General features: G+C 36.1%; 1 protein-coding gene across 2 annotated transcripts in view; it reads right to left on the reverse strand.

Annotated features, from left to right (window-relative positions):
* LOC124278658 (stAR-related lipid transfer protein 3-like) overlaps window positions 1-14,266 on the reverse strand; it is a 68,356-nt gene extending 54,090 nt beyond the window's left edge. The window contains exon 1 of one of the 2 annotated variants that reach the window (XM_046714429.1): window positions 13,971-14,266. In XM_046714429.1, coding sequence (XP_046570385.1) covers window positions 13,971-13,994 — 24 coding nt within the window. In that variant the 5' untranslated portion in view covers window positions 13,995-14,266. Of the gene's footprint in view, window positions 1-13,677; window positions 13,804-13,970 lie in introns of those variants that run through there. The other variant, XM_046714430.1, reaches the window with a different exon arrangement.
* Window positions 14,267-15,353: the final 1,087 nt, after the last annotated feature.

The following is a 15,353-nucleotide window of genomic DNA, read 5'->3' on the forward strand; positions in this document are numbered from 1 at the left end:
GGTGGTTACGTATTGCTTGGGAGGAAAAACATTTCTCCCACCAGATTTCGGCTCAGGATGGCTGAGGCTACTTAAAAATTAAACTGACATCTGATGATGGACTATGAGTCATCCCTGGAATACTGGTTGGGTGAAGGAACTTCACTCATAGCTGAAGGGATGAGATGCCGAGGAGGCGCAGATGATCTGACCTGAATAACAATATATATTATATACATTTTTGTTAACATTAGCTTAACGTTCCTCACACCAGTTAGAAATGTACTGATTACCATAACAATTCTATAAATGTTTACAAAATATTCTGATGAAAATAATGATTAATTTCGAATTTCTACATAAAATTTCAGATCAGTTAAGATGTGCATATAGTTATTATATTACTTAATCTGGGATTTACCACCAGTAAAACAGAAAAATCAGCTGAAATGTTGTTGTACTTACAGTGACAAATGCACTTTTTAAAATCAAACAATAAATATTGTCTGATCTGCCTTCTAGATGTTTTGTGAGTCAAAAAATCAAACACACAAGTTGATGGATGACTTTTGTATATTACCAGATAAGCGTGGGTGTTGTTCTCAGTGTAATCTAGCACCCGTTATCAAGCTATAAAGTGAATACAACCAGAAGATGAGGTATATACATGTATACATAGTAATGTTACGACAAACAAGCAGATTAACATTAACAACAACATATAATTGAATACAAGCTAGTATAGGCAATAGTGTGAGGCCAGTAGGGGACTAACAGTAACAACAACAAAATGAGACAGGTGACAATGCCAGTAAACAAGGGGATTAAGTTGTAACAACAACCCTATCAGTTTGTTATTACGACTTAATTCCCTTTTGGCTAATAGTTTGTCATTACAACTAAATCCCCTCTTGTTTATTTTAGCCCGATACCAGTCTCATTTGTTGTTCTTAGTCCCCTAGTGGCCTCTAACAATGAATTATATTACCAGGAGTAGTGTTGTTAGTCACTTGGTTGTATTCACCTTTAGCTTGACGCAGTCTACATCGAAGCGTTGCTATATGCAATAAAAAAGTAGTTATCATCCATAAAGTTGTATGCTTCATTTTTAACCAATGAATAAATAATTTTGTGCAGAGGAATTTATTAAATGCAGATATAATATCTCGTCCCTAAGTTATGGAAATCCTTCAAATGTTGATTTGATATAACTTACTGTGGATATGTTGATAAAGTTCTAACTTCAGTGTGAATGTCAGCTTATGATGCCCATCGCTTGAGATTTATTTTATAGGCAATCTAAAATGTGTGAGAAGTTACGTGTGTGTTGCCATGGTCATAAAAACATGAAAAAGTTTAGCGTAATCTAAGCTACTTGAGCTGTCCAAATTACCGGACGTTAGAAATAACATTTACGATCACCGATGCTGGAGGAATAGACAATAAATCACAGCCGTTGCTTAGAATAATTTCAATAAACACAATATAGATTGTATCTCCTGCCGCATTGTTAGTGTATTAAGCTCATGATTGACATTACCCCATTACCCTACTCTCTACTGAAAGGCGTTATCAAAACAACTTAACCATGACAAGATTATGTACCTTTTCAGTTGTAATTTTGTTCACGCTGGGCATTTTATTATATGCAGGGATAAAGATTACGATGTGCATATTTGTCGTATACAGAACCGAAATAGCAATCAGCTGTGCACACGCGTTGTATGCGATCTACGGTGATTTATTTAAAACATACCCAGTAATATAACGAGATGAAATCTGGAGCAGTGATCGGTAAAATATGCTATCTAAACTACTATTTAACCAAGATCGATAAATTCTAGAATTGTGTCTTTGTAATTACTGGTTTTGCTCTATAAATGTTAAATACTTGTAACCATAACTAAGGTTATGCGGGAGCACTTTTTTGATGTCATGCCGGATAGTTTTTGTGCATGGAACAATTTGACCTGTCACCGATGAGATGTTGCGCGATCTCGCTATTTCTACCGCGAAAACAATTTGTTGACATGTGATCGCCAAACTACAAGAAATATGACTTTTAGCGAAACAATATACTCACACATATATATGTATCCATTTTCTGTCAACTACACTAGCTAAATATCATGCTGTTTACAGACAGAACCGGAAATCACCACAATATGAACCGTAAATAGAACCGAGTGAAAATAGCTCAGTCTTTGGTGGGAACGGTTTCTGGGAAAGAGATATTACGATGTCAAATATTTTCATACAGATCCATTTCAGTAGATGACGATTTTAGCATTCATCGATCACCATTTACTATGCATAACAGTTTGACATAGGATATTGTCAGACAGAGGCCGAAACCGTAGTGATCTACGCTCTACTGCTGTTAAGCGTTAGTGCATGGGTCGGGCTCTGGGTGAAATGGCACGCTTTGAACGGCACTAGTTTCATATTACGCGATCTCCGCACCGTGTTACCCAATTTTAATATTGTTGATATATACATCAAAATAAAGGGGAAATGTTGCTCTTAATGCTACGGCGATGTTACAGATTGAAAACGGACTTACCTTGCAAATGGCGTAAAGTACTTGAAAATGGGGAGTTTTTCAAACGCCAATTCCACACCGTTCCTCTTCATTCATTCGAAATATAAAATATACCACATGAAAGACCATCTTCTGATCTTACTGTCCACCAATTTCTATGACATTTCAACTCAAAACAGCAGCACGACGGTGCTTTGAAAATACCCCGACGTAAACTGGGCACTGCCATCAAACGGTCCACGGACGCGCGACCTTTGACAGATTGGCAAAGCTGACACTCACCTCGCTGTCACTAATTAACCGAAAAACAACAAACACCATTTTTTATGTTATTTACTTTAATGTGTTGTCTAAACATATCAGAAAAAAAATAACTGAAAAAAGATTCAATAGTTTTTCTGTAGTAGTCAGACAGAGGTCGAAACCGTAGTGATGTGCGCTTCTACTGCTGTTAGCGTTAGTGCATGGGTCGGGCTCGAGGGGTGAAAAATGGCACGCTTTTGAACGGGCACTAGTTTCATATTACGCGATCTCACGCCCGTGTTAACCAATTTTAATATTGTTGATATATACATCAAAATAAAGGGGAAATGTTGCTCTTTATGCTACGCTGATGTTACAGATTGAAAACGGACTTACCCTGCAAATGGCGAGTGTACTTACTTGAAAATGGGGAGTTTTTCAAACGCCAATTATACATCGTTCCTCAGCATTCGTCGAAATATAAAATATACCACAAGAAAGACCATCTTCTGATCTTACTGTCCACCAATTTCTATGACATTTCAACTTAAAACAGCTGCACCATGGTGTTTTGAAAACACCCCGACGAAACTGGGCACTGCCATCAAACGGTCCACGGGACGCGACCTTTGACAGATTGCCAAAGCTGACACTCACCTCGCTGTCACTAATTAACTGAATAAACAACAAACACCATTTTTTGATATTATTTACTTTAATATGTTGTCTAAACATATCAGAAGAAATAACTGAAAAAGATTCAATAGTTTTTCTGTAGTATACGAATAAAGAAAATATTCCAGGGTAATTAGCCAAATCTAGTCAATTAGTGGGGGGCTGTGGTATAGCTAGTAACTTACACATTCACTATATCTTCATTAATCTGTGTATCATTAAATCTATCATTAAATCTATCATTTTGAACCCTTACACAGTCACTATATCTTCATTAATCTGTGTATCATTAAATCTATCATTAAATCTGTCATTTTGAACCCTTACACAGTCACTATATCTTCATTAATCTGTGTATCATCAAATCTATCATTAAATCTATCATTTTGAACCCTTACACAGTCACTATATCTTCATTAATCTGTGGATCATTAAATCTATCATTAAATCTGTCATTTTGAACCCTTACACAGTCACTACATCTTCATTAATCTGTGTATCATTAAATCTATCATTAAATCTGTCATTTTGAACCCTTACACAGTCACTATATCTTCATTAATCTGTGTATCATTAAATCTATCATTAAATCTGTCATTTTGAACCCTTACACAGTATATCTTCACTATATCTTCATTAATAAATGTATCATTAAATCTGCCACTTTGAACCCTTACACAGTCACTACATCTTCATTAATCTGTGGATCATTAAATCTGTCATTAAATCTGTCATTTAAGTGCTTCAGATAATCAGACGGAAGAAATTCCTGAGGAAACAAAAAACGTCTGTCCAATATGAGTCCCTGAGCAATACATTTCTGATGCAACAAGTGTACTTTGACCATCATGGTTGTGGGTCACCGTGCCCTTACTTCACATCAAACGACATGAGACTGGATTTCACATCACATACAGCGAGGTGCATGCATAAGTCTGTGTGGCTGCTTGCTGGACTTGCGCTGGTTTTATAGGGCAAGCCCACTGAGATACTATACAGTTAATGGGTTGGTGGGGGTAGCCTAGTGGTTAAAGCATTCGGCCATCACGCCAAAGATCCAGGTTCGATTCCCCACAGGGGGAAAATGTGTGAAGCCCATGTCTGGTTTCCCCCACCGTGATATTGCTAGAATATTGCTCAAAGCGGCTTAAAACCATACTCACTCACTATACAGTTACAGATGCCCAGTCTAAGAACTGTTTTTTAACAATGAACATGGCATGGGATAATACAAATTCTAATTGTCTTATAATGAGAGGTACTTTAACATTGCTTTCATTAACATGATGGGAATCAAAGTAATAATGTCATTTCCTCATTACATCCTCTGCCATGTTTGAAAAGTGGAAAATATTATAAAATATAATATCCTGACATCATGAATCTTTCACGTTGCAAAATTCAATTTGGGAGTTTATAGATATTGGGGACATTTCAAGTAGATTGAGGATAAGATATATTTACCTGGATTATAGTGGTACAGCCCATCCTAGTGACAAGCCATATATACCTGGATTATAGTGGTACAGCCCATTTTAGTGACAAGCCATATATACCTGGATTATAGTGGTACAGCCCATCCTAGTGACAAGCCATATATACCTGGATTATAGTGGTACAGCCCATCCTAGTGACAAGCCATATATACCTGGATTATAGTGGTACAGCCCATCCTAGTGACAAGCCAATTATACCTGGATTGTTGTGGTACAATCTTCCTAATGACATGTTATATTTACCTGGATTGTTATGGCACAACCTGTGCTATCCTAGTGACAAGCTACATTTACCTGGATTTTTTGTGGTACAATCTTCCTTATGACATGTTATAAATACCCGGATTATTGTGGCACAACCTGTCCAAGTGAAAATCTACATTTACCTGGTTTGCTCTGGTATGGAGCCGCCTGGGTACAGAGCCTGCCCTGCCTGTTTCGCAGCCCAGTCCCGTGTCCGACCGACTCGTATAAGATCACCTTCAGTCTGAAACAGGATGTAGACAGGGTCAACTGAAGGTTTAGATGTGATGCAGCATCTTACACTAAACATATAACAACTGCTTTGTGTATGTTCAACTTCCAGAGTTCATCAGTAGCTTTCAGGTCAGATATTTGATAACTAGAACAATGCCACAGCCCTACATGTACCTTGGTACACTGATAATGCCATAATTAAATTATGTAAATCATCCAATATTTGCATGAATACAAAGTCATCAACAAAAACATGCATGTAACAGCATGGCAGTTTGTATCGTGTAAATTGGATAGGTGGCTAATATCAGCGCTGCAGGAGACAAGTGAAGTACCTGATGTATAAGTGATCTATCCCACTTTATCCACTTCACTGAAAGCCGGAGTGAAGTATTTCGCCCTCAATGGACAAATGATGGAGATTTAATGTTTTGTTTAAAAATATGTCCTAAGCAACCCATGTTTGTTGTTTGACAACTAGATTCAGTGGAAAGTCTTGGTGACTTGCATGTCACCTGATGTTGACAGGAATGGATGTTGTTCATTGTATCAATCACTTGTTTGTATGGTCCAGACTTGATTATTCACACGCATCTGTTGCATAATGAGGAATATTTCAGAGTGCACCATGAAACAACAAACAAAGTATCCACAGTAAATAGTGTAGCTGTCAACACACCATATCTCTGACCAATGTTGTAAGATATCAACAAACATTAGGCATCAGCCTCTCCTATACATGCTGAACAAACATTCATGAGCCAAAAGACATTCTAGCTCTGCATCATGCCAGAACCATCTGTAATCTGAACCATACTGGTGCAACAGCTTGCTGGGAAGACATGACACCTCATGGGTCTATCGGCAATGACAAAACTCCTTTGAGATAACAGTCATCAGCTTTTAACATGTTTAAGACACCATTTAGAGTGCCACTTCATGACCCAGTCTGAAGCCTGTCTCTAGTTAAATTCTGTTCCTCTTCTAAATTCCAATAATCCATACTAACAGCTACTGGAAATAATGCCAAGACCCAATTTTAGGCCAGTAGTTTTAAATGTTTGGGGCACAGTCTAGTAGTGTTCCGATTAATTGAAATAATCGAAGATTGGTTGCAGTGACCAAACGACCAAGCAATCGATCATATTTTCTCATAATAACACAAACCATTTGGACCTACTTTTTTTAATTGTTGAAACACTTGGTAATGGAACTTATCTAAAAAGTTGTCAGGGCCTGAAAACATGTTTAATTCTTAGAAAACTCACTTCACTTACTGAAAAGTCATGACTCAACATTTCTCAAAGAGGTTTATGTTCATGATAGATTAGTTATCACTTTAAAGTAGCAAGTTGCATCATTTCACAATGGATGTGGAATTTGCAAATGCAATTTCTTGGATTTCTAAAAAACCAAAAACCCAGAGAACCATGTTATACTTATCTGCAATAACAATCTGAATTGGAAAATCTGAAGAATGAAGCTAACCAATTGTTTTCGATGATTGCTCATTGGTAGTGAACCAATCATCAATTGTGAGATTTCAACCAATTCCCAACACTAGCACTGTAGCACAGACAGCGTTTGTGAAATCATTTAGCTCATATCATTGTGACCGTGCACTGTGTGAACATGGTCAGGGGAAATCATCATACATGCTAAACTGATGATTCACTGTTACATAAATGAGCATAAACAATATGATTACCATGCTTTAAAGAGACAATGATAAGATAGAAAACTAAATTTGAGACCTTTACTGTACCAGTCTAGTTCAAATACTAAGATATATAGCAAATGTTTACACACTGGATTTATAACAATAACAGTAATAATAATAGTCCACTTTTATAGCACCAATAAAGGATGAATATCTTGCTCAAAGCGCTATTATTTATATTAGGCCAAATAAAAAAATGTTGTGGTTCCGATTACACTTCTTTAAAATTTAGGGTAGGTAGGCATTTTACCTGTACAGCTTTCGTGTTAATTCCCTTTCTCACATGACAGTCATGGTGACAGAAACTAAAAAAGGTGGGGTATGGTCATATTTAGATCTAAATTGACAACTGACTTTAAAGATGGTGGCACTTCCTAAATGTGGAAACGCCTGGCTTCCAGTTACATTTGATGTTCAATAGAATGGCAGAGGATTAGAAGACCACTGTTGACATGGCAACTAATACTCAGTAATAGTCACATGAAATCAGTTTATAAAATAATTCTAGATAGGTGTCACATTGGTCATTTCAGGGAATTATGTGAGTGAGGTTATGGCATTGTGTATTTCATAGGTTATGCATGTTAATCAAAATTTAACTTTGTGATTTTTAGTGCAACATGATTGGTTATTGTAATAACATGTTGTGAATGAGATGTTTACTGTATGCTAAAACTGGTTGTGAATACTGACTTTTAATACTTACTTGGTGTTAAAATCAAGCTGTGCCAAGAATGTAATTTCACCCAAAATAGGCCCCTTTGAGGTCAAAACTTGTGATTTTTAGTGCAACATGACTGGTTATTGTAACAACATGTTGTGAATGAGATGTGTACTGTATATTTGCAAGAATGGTTGTAAATACTGAGTTTTAACACTTTGTTAAAATCAAGCTATGCCCAAAATGAAATTAGACCCAAAACGGGCCCCTGTGATTTTAGTGCGACAGGATTGGTTATCATTAGTACATGTTGTAAAAGTGACCTATAGTTTATATTTGCAAAGAAAGTTGTGAGTAATGAGTGTTTTGGTAAACAACTGGCAAGTAATTGAATTACTGTCCACAATGTATTGCAACCCTAATTGGGCCCCTTGAAGTTAAAACCTTGTGATTGATGTTGACATGTTTTTTCATCATGAATACCTGTTGTAAAACTGATGTTATTTGTATGTAAATAAAATGATAGTTGTAACTAAGTCATTATGGCACACTGATATTTCAGACTTCTTGCTATTTTTCAAGGGAACTGATAAAACCCATTTTGGGCCCCTCTGCATTGAAATTACGCCTCAGATCATCTAAAAAATAGCAGTTTTATGCAAAGCAATCTTGTCTCTAAACAAATAACATGTGTTCAACCAATTCTGTTTGTGGGCCAAAAACCACCCTTATCATACCTTGTCCTTTGCAAATGCAATTTGCGCAGTTTCTAAAAAAAACCAAAAACAACAACAGAGAACCATGTAATACTTATCTGCAATAACAATCTGAATTGGAAAATCTGAAGAATGAAGCTAACCAATTGTTTTCAATGATTGCTCATTGGTAATGAACCAATCATCAATTGTGAGATTTCAACCAATTCCCAACACTAGCACTGTAGCACAGACAGCGTTTGTGAAATCATTTAGCTCATATCATTGTGACCGTGCACTGTGAACATGGTCAGGGATATCATCATATATCACAGTATCACTACCAATCCAAATGCAGGACCATAGGTACTAAACATGCTAAACTGATGATTCACTGTTACATAAATGAGCATAAACAATATGATTACCATGCTTTAAAGAGACAATGATAAGATAGAAAACTAAATTTGAGACCTTTAATGTACCAGCCTAGTTCAAATACTAAGATATATAGCAAATGTTTACACACAGGATTTATAACAATAACCGTAATAATAATAGTCCACTTTTATAGCACCAATTGCTTCCTAATAAATCAGAAATTCCAAGGATTGGTAGGTTAAACTCTACTCTACAAAACAAAATTTGCAAAATTGGTTATTGTGGTGTTCATTCGAAGATGAATTGAAGTGGTCAGTGAAACTATGATAAGCTTGGATTGGTGAAGAGAGACTAAATGCACCAATCGCCAATAATGTAACACAAAACCTTATACAGAAGAAGCAAATTTGTCATGCTCATTTTTATGAATGAATAACGAATAAAAGCTGTTCATGAAATAAAGTAATGTATCAGCTAGACCATCAGTTTCATTTCACCGTGTCTGGGTAGAAACTGCCCTTTGCAGTTCTGTAAATAATCAAGTCATGACCCTATTATCAGGGTCATATATAACAGGAATCAAAATCATCAGCACATTATCATGTTCACATCATTTCCATTAAGAAATCTTGCCTTGTTCATTTTTTATGCTAACAATCGTCCTCGCTGCAGCTTAAAGTTAAAGGCTGCTGATGTATAACGTTGTATCATCGGCTGATGGCCTACATAAAGTACATTCACATGAATAAAGAACTGAGAGACTCTATTCATGAAAGTGACATAATGAAAGACAGACTATTTCGACATTCCTGAATAAAACTGTAAGAATTTACTTTACAATCCTTTGAACACATCTTTAAGATCATCCTTCAACAATCGGGTAACTGATCAACAATCGGATGACTGACACTTTCATCACCTAAAGTTCATGAACATATTTGGAAATTTCACCTATCATGTTTATCGTTCATTTGTTTATCATGTCAGCCATTTGTAAGTAAATGTATTTGATGCAAATGAATTATGACAAACTGTTACTCTGATCAACTAACTGATGCAGACACTCTTATCATCTAAAGGTATTATTTGAATATCAAACTCCAATGTTCATACAGTGTAGCCTTTGCTCCATTAAAGTTCATTCTCCGTGAAACTCCCACAAAGTCAAAGCCAATTCTTAACTGAATGTTGGAGCACCACATTGTCATACAAATGATTCATGACTGTTGTTTGTTTCGCAAGTGAAATACAAAACCTAACGAGCAAAATACTGACAGAAACATAACATAACAAGAAATTATGTGTTTCTTAAAGATCACATATACTCTAGGGGGGTACAAATACATAAATCACTAACTGGCATCGCTATAAATGAAACCCCGTCATTAAAACTACTCACTTCAATCTTTAATCAACTTAAATTGACCTTTTTGACAACAGTGCACAATTCTCAACCGCGAACGAAATTTCAACCAATCAGAGCAGGGCGTCTCTGTGACGTCATATGAGGAATAGATATGAGGGCCGATGCAGAATTCATCTACATTTCAGGGGGTAAATTATCTTGTTTACAGGTTTGTACAAACCTGAAATCGTGACAACTGTTGTGGAAAATGAAAGCTATATGTTCTCACAATCTACTGTCATATAATTTTGTCTCCTGCTTTGCCTAGTTTCCAAGTTACAACTTGTTTTCATAGACGATTCTGTCAAAATCGCTTGGTGTTGTTAGGCCTTATTTGTATAATGACTGATCCAAATTGATCCCATTTCTGTGTTTTTTTACCTCGATATTTAATCATGTCATGTAAAAATATGACGTCTATTACGTATGATATTAAAAATTGACATTTGATTTATTTGAATCGGTAAACTAAACAACCCTATTTTGCCATTGCTAGAAGAATCTGAAATTTTACTTAGGTAAATAGGTACATACAGTTTTAGCACACAGCAAATGCTTATATGTATTTCTTATGCAACAATGAAGTTCTGTTTGTATTCTCAAAACAGTGTCGGCCCATAAGTTTTCACATGCAATTAAAATTGCATGCAATACAGCAATTAATTCTCCCTCGTTGTAACCCGTGTTAGGTGGTATAAATCTACACATGTTATTTGTCATCATTCACTTGATGGTCAGTTAACAAATTTATAATAGGTATAATTAGTGGTAACACCACTTAGATTACCCGAAAAAGGTTCCCATTTGGCATTTCTTGTGTCTGGAGTAAATATTCAACATTATAAACATCGATCAAAGGATTAACCGATAACACGCTGATTGATTAATTACTTTTATCTTACACAGCAGATTTGTCAAAAGGTAGTGTTTATGTTTGTAGATTTACTAATCTGTACTGAATACACTCTGTCGTGTCTGTGTCTGCGTAAAAACAACGTCCTTCCTTCAAAGGATTAACCGCCAATACAGTGATTGATTGCTCATTATTGGCTAACTAAATTACCGTTTTTAAAGAATGGCGGACATTATGCAATCAGTTGCCAGGTGTGCTATCTTGGGTGACCAATGAGACTATGCACCAATGTGACATGCCTGAAACGATGTCACTTTTTCGTATACTACACTGTTAAAAGACACATTACTTTGAACAGCTGCAGATGAATGGCATATCACTCGTTTTTGTGGATATTGATGGATACATTCCTCGAACAAGGTAATAGCCTGACATTGTTCCTATGAATTTAACCTGTTTTAATTTTAATATTTGCATTTATTTTTTATTCATTTGTTGTAGCATTCAACAGAATCATTGTTTTAAGCCATGAAGTGTAATGAGACATACACTAGGGCGTGTGTGCGAATTATCATTCACATTGGCAAACTATAAAATGTCTAGATATTACAGTCCTGTTATAAATGCACTATAAGTATCAGCAGATCGTCTGCTTTTTATTTAGTTTCAAAATGCATACAAGTATGATAATAAACTAATTAGGATTATAAGACCAAATATAAAGACGTACATTGACTAGTATCTACATACTGGTGAGTGCACGTTAACCACGTGAATGTAGCAAGAAATTTGTCGCTTTGGTATTGTCATTTCAACCCCCCACCTCGCTTCCGTGGAAGAAATCGTTATGTTATAAGTTGTGTCATGCAAAATGCTTTTGGTTATGATTCAAATACATATTTAACTCCGAGTAGAAAGTAGTTTTGATTTTCTAACTTGATGAAAACAAACCATAATCTCATTAATATTCTAACAGACTTTAGCCCGTGACTTCACGATTTTCAAAAATGGCAGCGCCCTGTCGCGAACATCCGCCAGTCTGAGTATAAATGCTATTTAGGTTTGTTTCACCGAGTTACAAAATCAAAACTACTTTCTACTGATAGTAAAATATGTATTTGATTGATGGCCAATAGGATTTTGCATGACATAGCATATAACATAACAATTTCTCTCGTGGAAGCGAGGTGGGTGTCAATATAATACTACTTACAGTATCACTGTTACTTTGACCACAACCTCGCTTCTGAGGAAGAAATCGTTATGTTACAAGTTGTGTCATGGAAAATCTTTATGGTCATCAATCATATACATATTTTACTACGACTAGTAAGTAGTTTTGATTCTTTAACTTCTGTGAAGCGATCTGAACACAAGTAAGATATCGTTTCAGGCTTCCACAACGCTCGCTTCGCACTCACAAACATAACCCATTTTGCACGAACTGCGGGGTCCTGTGGAAATCTGTGCATGGCGAGACCATCGCCCGACCTCTAGGAGCAACTGACGACAACGCAACGATTTGGCATCTCTTCGTTGATGTCGAGAAATCATCAAAATGACGAGCTTGCTACACACTTTATATACAACTAACTGAAAATCCTTCCTCATATGACGTCACTGCAGTGCTCTGGCGACAGAGTTACGTAACATGTCTGTGGTTTCGTTGGCGGGCGAGAGTGAAGCAGGCGACTTTTAGGCAACTTTTATTCGCTCGGTACTAATTAACCACAAGTTTTTAAAGAATGAATTTGGTGTTCTGCATAAGACTGACCACAAATCTTTCATATGTAATAGTTAAAAGAGTAAAAAAAACAAAGTTTATTTGTTCTTTAAGTGTTTAGTATTTTAGACATAGTATTTGGTTGCTGAGATCTAGTTTGGACATGGACAAGAGATGTGTCTACACCAATAAAACCAGTGCCTGAAAGCATGAACAACAATCACTATCATCAGAGTAATAGGAAAAACAAGCAGCCAAGTCAAACAACATAAGCACTGGATCGCCATTTTGCAATTCCTAGTTGACTCCCATGGCTAGCATGAGATTCCAGAATCACTCAACTAGCAGCCATAGCCACTTCAGAATGTTTGAGAAATAGTGAGTGAAGTATTTAAGTTTCTAAACTGTCAATCTTTCAAAATTTATCATATCACTTCCTGCTTTCAAATACTGAACACAGACTAACTTCATGCACTTATATATGTGACTGAATCAATAACCATTGATAACGTAGCCATCAAAATCAAACTATTCAATGTTATAAACACAAACAATTGTGATCTTACCTTATCATGCAGTTTAACTTATGTTTCACAAATTAGAACGAACATATTCATACCTTGTAATTGGCTACATATCCAGTAGATCCATAACTCATTCTGTAATAGTGTACTCAACATCAAGATGGTACTTAGAACAGTTTGAATACTTTGATACACAATCATGTGATTGTGAACAAAAGTGTATTCAGTGGCTCACATGACCTCAGATAAAAGGAATAATAATTTGATGTTTCAATTTTTTATGGTAATAAACGATTAACTAACCGGAGAGGACATGTTGACATACATGTTATTCAAACATGCAACTCATGTTGAAAGGAGGCCCATTCAGTGTGGGTCAAATTCCATTAAGTAGATAGCTGTGCATTCAATGTCTCACTCGCCTGATATGACGAGTGGACCTCCGTTCTGTTCGGGGTATTGTTTGCAGCTATATTTGGAAACTTGCTAAGCGGACCCTAGCTGCGCCAATGGCCTGCTTTGTTGTCAAATAGTGAACCACGCCGATTTAAATGTTCTGAACACCTTAAGAACAAAATGCAACATAAGATACGTACCGTATTAAGAGACATCACTGACATGGTCCTAATCTTCCTGTTGTGTCAGCTGTCTAAACATAGTATGCAAATGATCAGTAAATTCTGTCACACGGTACTTCCGCCATTTTGTCCATGTTCATTCTTTTACCGACTAGTGATTTGGTAAGTGGTTTAATAGACACAAATTGAGTAATGCAGCGTGTCAAACACCGAATACAGATTGTGATTCTCTTAGTACCATCCAATTCCTTCCTTCCTATTTTTAGCTATTTCCGCCGAGTACGGACGGTGAAAATTGACAATATAATGTATACGCGAGACATAATGTATTGGGAGTTATTTCCCTTGGCGGAACGCTCGCCAAGGAAAGGATAACTTCCGGAAAGAAACCATCAGTGGGAAAACACGTAGATTTACATGATTTGCATATTTTTCTAGAACAATGAAGTGGTTTGAAGGAGCTATTCCCGAAGCTATACAAGCAGCAAAAGTTAAAAACAGTATTTTATTGTCTACATCGCAGGTAATATTTCTATCGTGGTCAAAATCAGAGAAATGGTGAGAATTGTTTTGAAATTGTTTTACCAAAATGAAAGTGACTGTTATTTTACGTCTCATTCGGGAAGTTAAAATAACAGAAAATGTGAAATATGACATGAAAAACATTTTCGTATACCCATACATAGGGACCCATACATAGGCACCCATACTCAGGTAGTACATGGCCGTGAAGTGAGAAGCCTACAAATTTAGGTTACTGTCTGCTGTAGACTTAACTAAAATATTCAAAGTAAATAATTTGAGTCAAAAATAAGTGATGACAACTAAACCCATAAACTAAGTCTAACAACCTCAGTATTTAATGTGTTTTTCCTGTTGGATAAAAAGCAAGTCCCTGTACGGGTACCTTATTGTTTGCTAGTTATAACAACACGATGTTATTATTATTGTTTACAGTTAGCTTATACAACCAATCAAAACATCAATGGAATAGGAAGTGAAAACAGCTATGATATAATCAAGGCATATCGTAATCTGAATTGATTTATGCAATCCCACACCATTAAATGTATTTGAGACATTAACAACAATATACATTGATAAATAAACTTGTAAGATCAATAATATTTTAATCCAACCTTCATTAGTCAAGATATGCTTATAGGTTTGACTGGACAGATGTTAATTACAGTCTTAGTAGGAAACTAATGATCAAATTTTGAGCATGATCAGGAGCTTTTGTAGTTTTGTGTATTGTTTGTGTTCATCTTATTAGTGGCTTTACACTCATTGTCATAGTTGAGTCTAGAGTAATTTTCCAGTTTGTGTGAATATGACTCAAGTTGAAGGTGTAAGCAAGATTTGGTTCCAGGCTTGTAACATCCCTTTGAATTCAAACAC

Source organism: Haliotis rubra, unplaced genomic scaffold (assembly GCF_003918875.1).
Source record: "Haliotis rubra isolate DU_JTF1 unplaced genomic scaffold, ASM391887v1 Scf24, whole genome shotgun sequence".
Lineage (NCBI taxonomy): Eukaryota > Metazoa > Mollusca > Gastropoda > Lepetellida > Haliotidae > Haliotis > Haliotis rubra.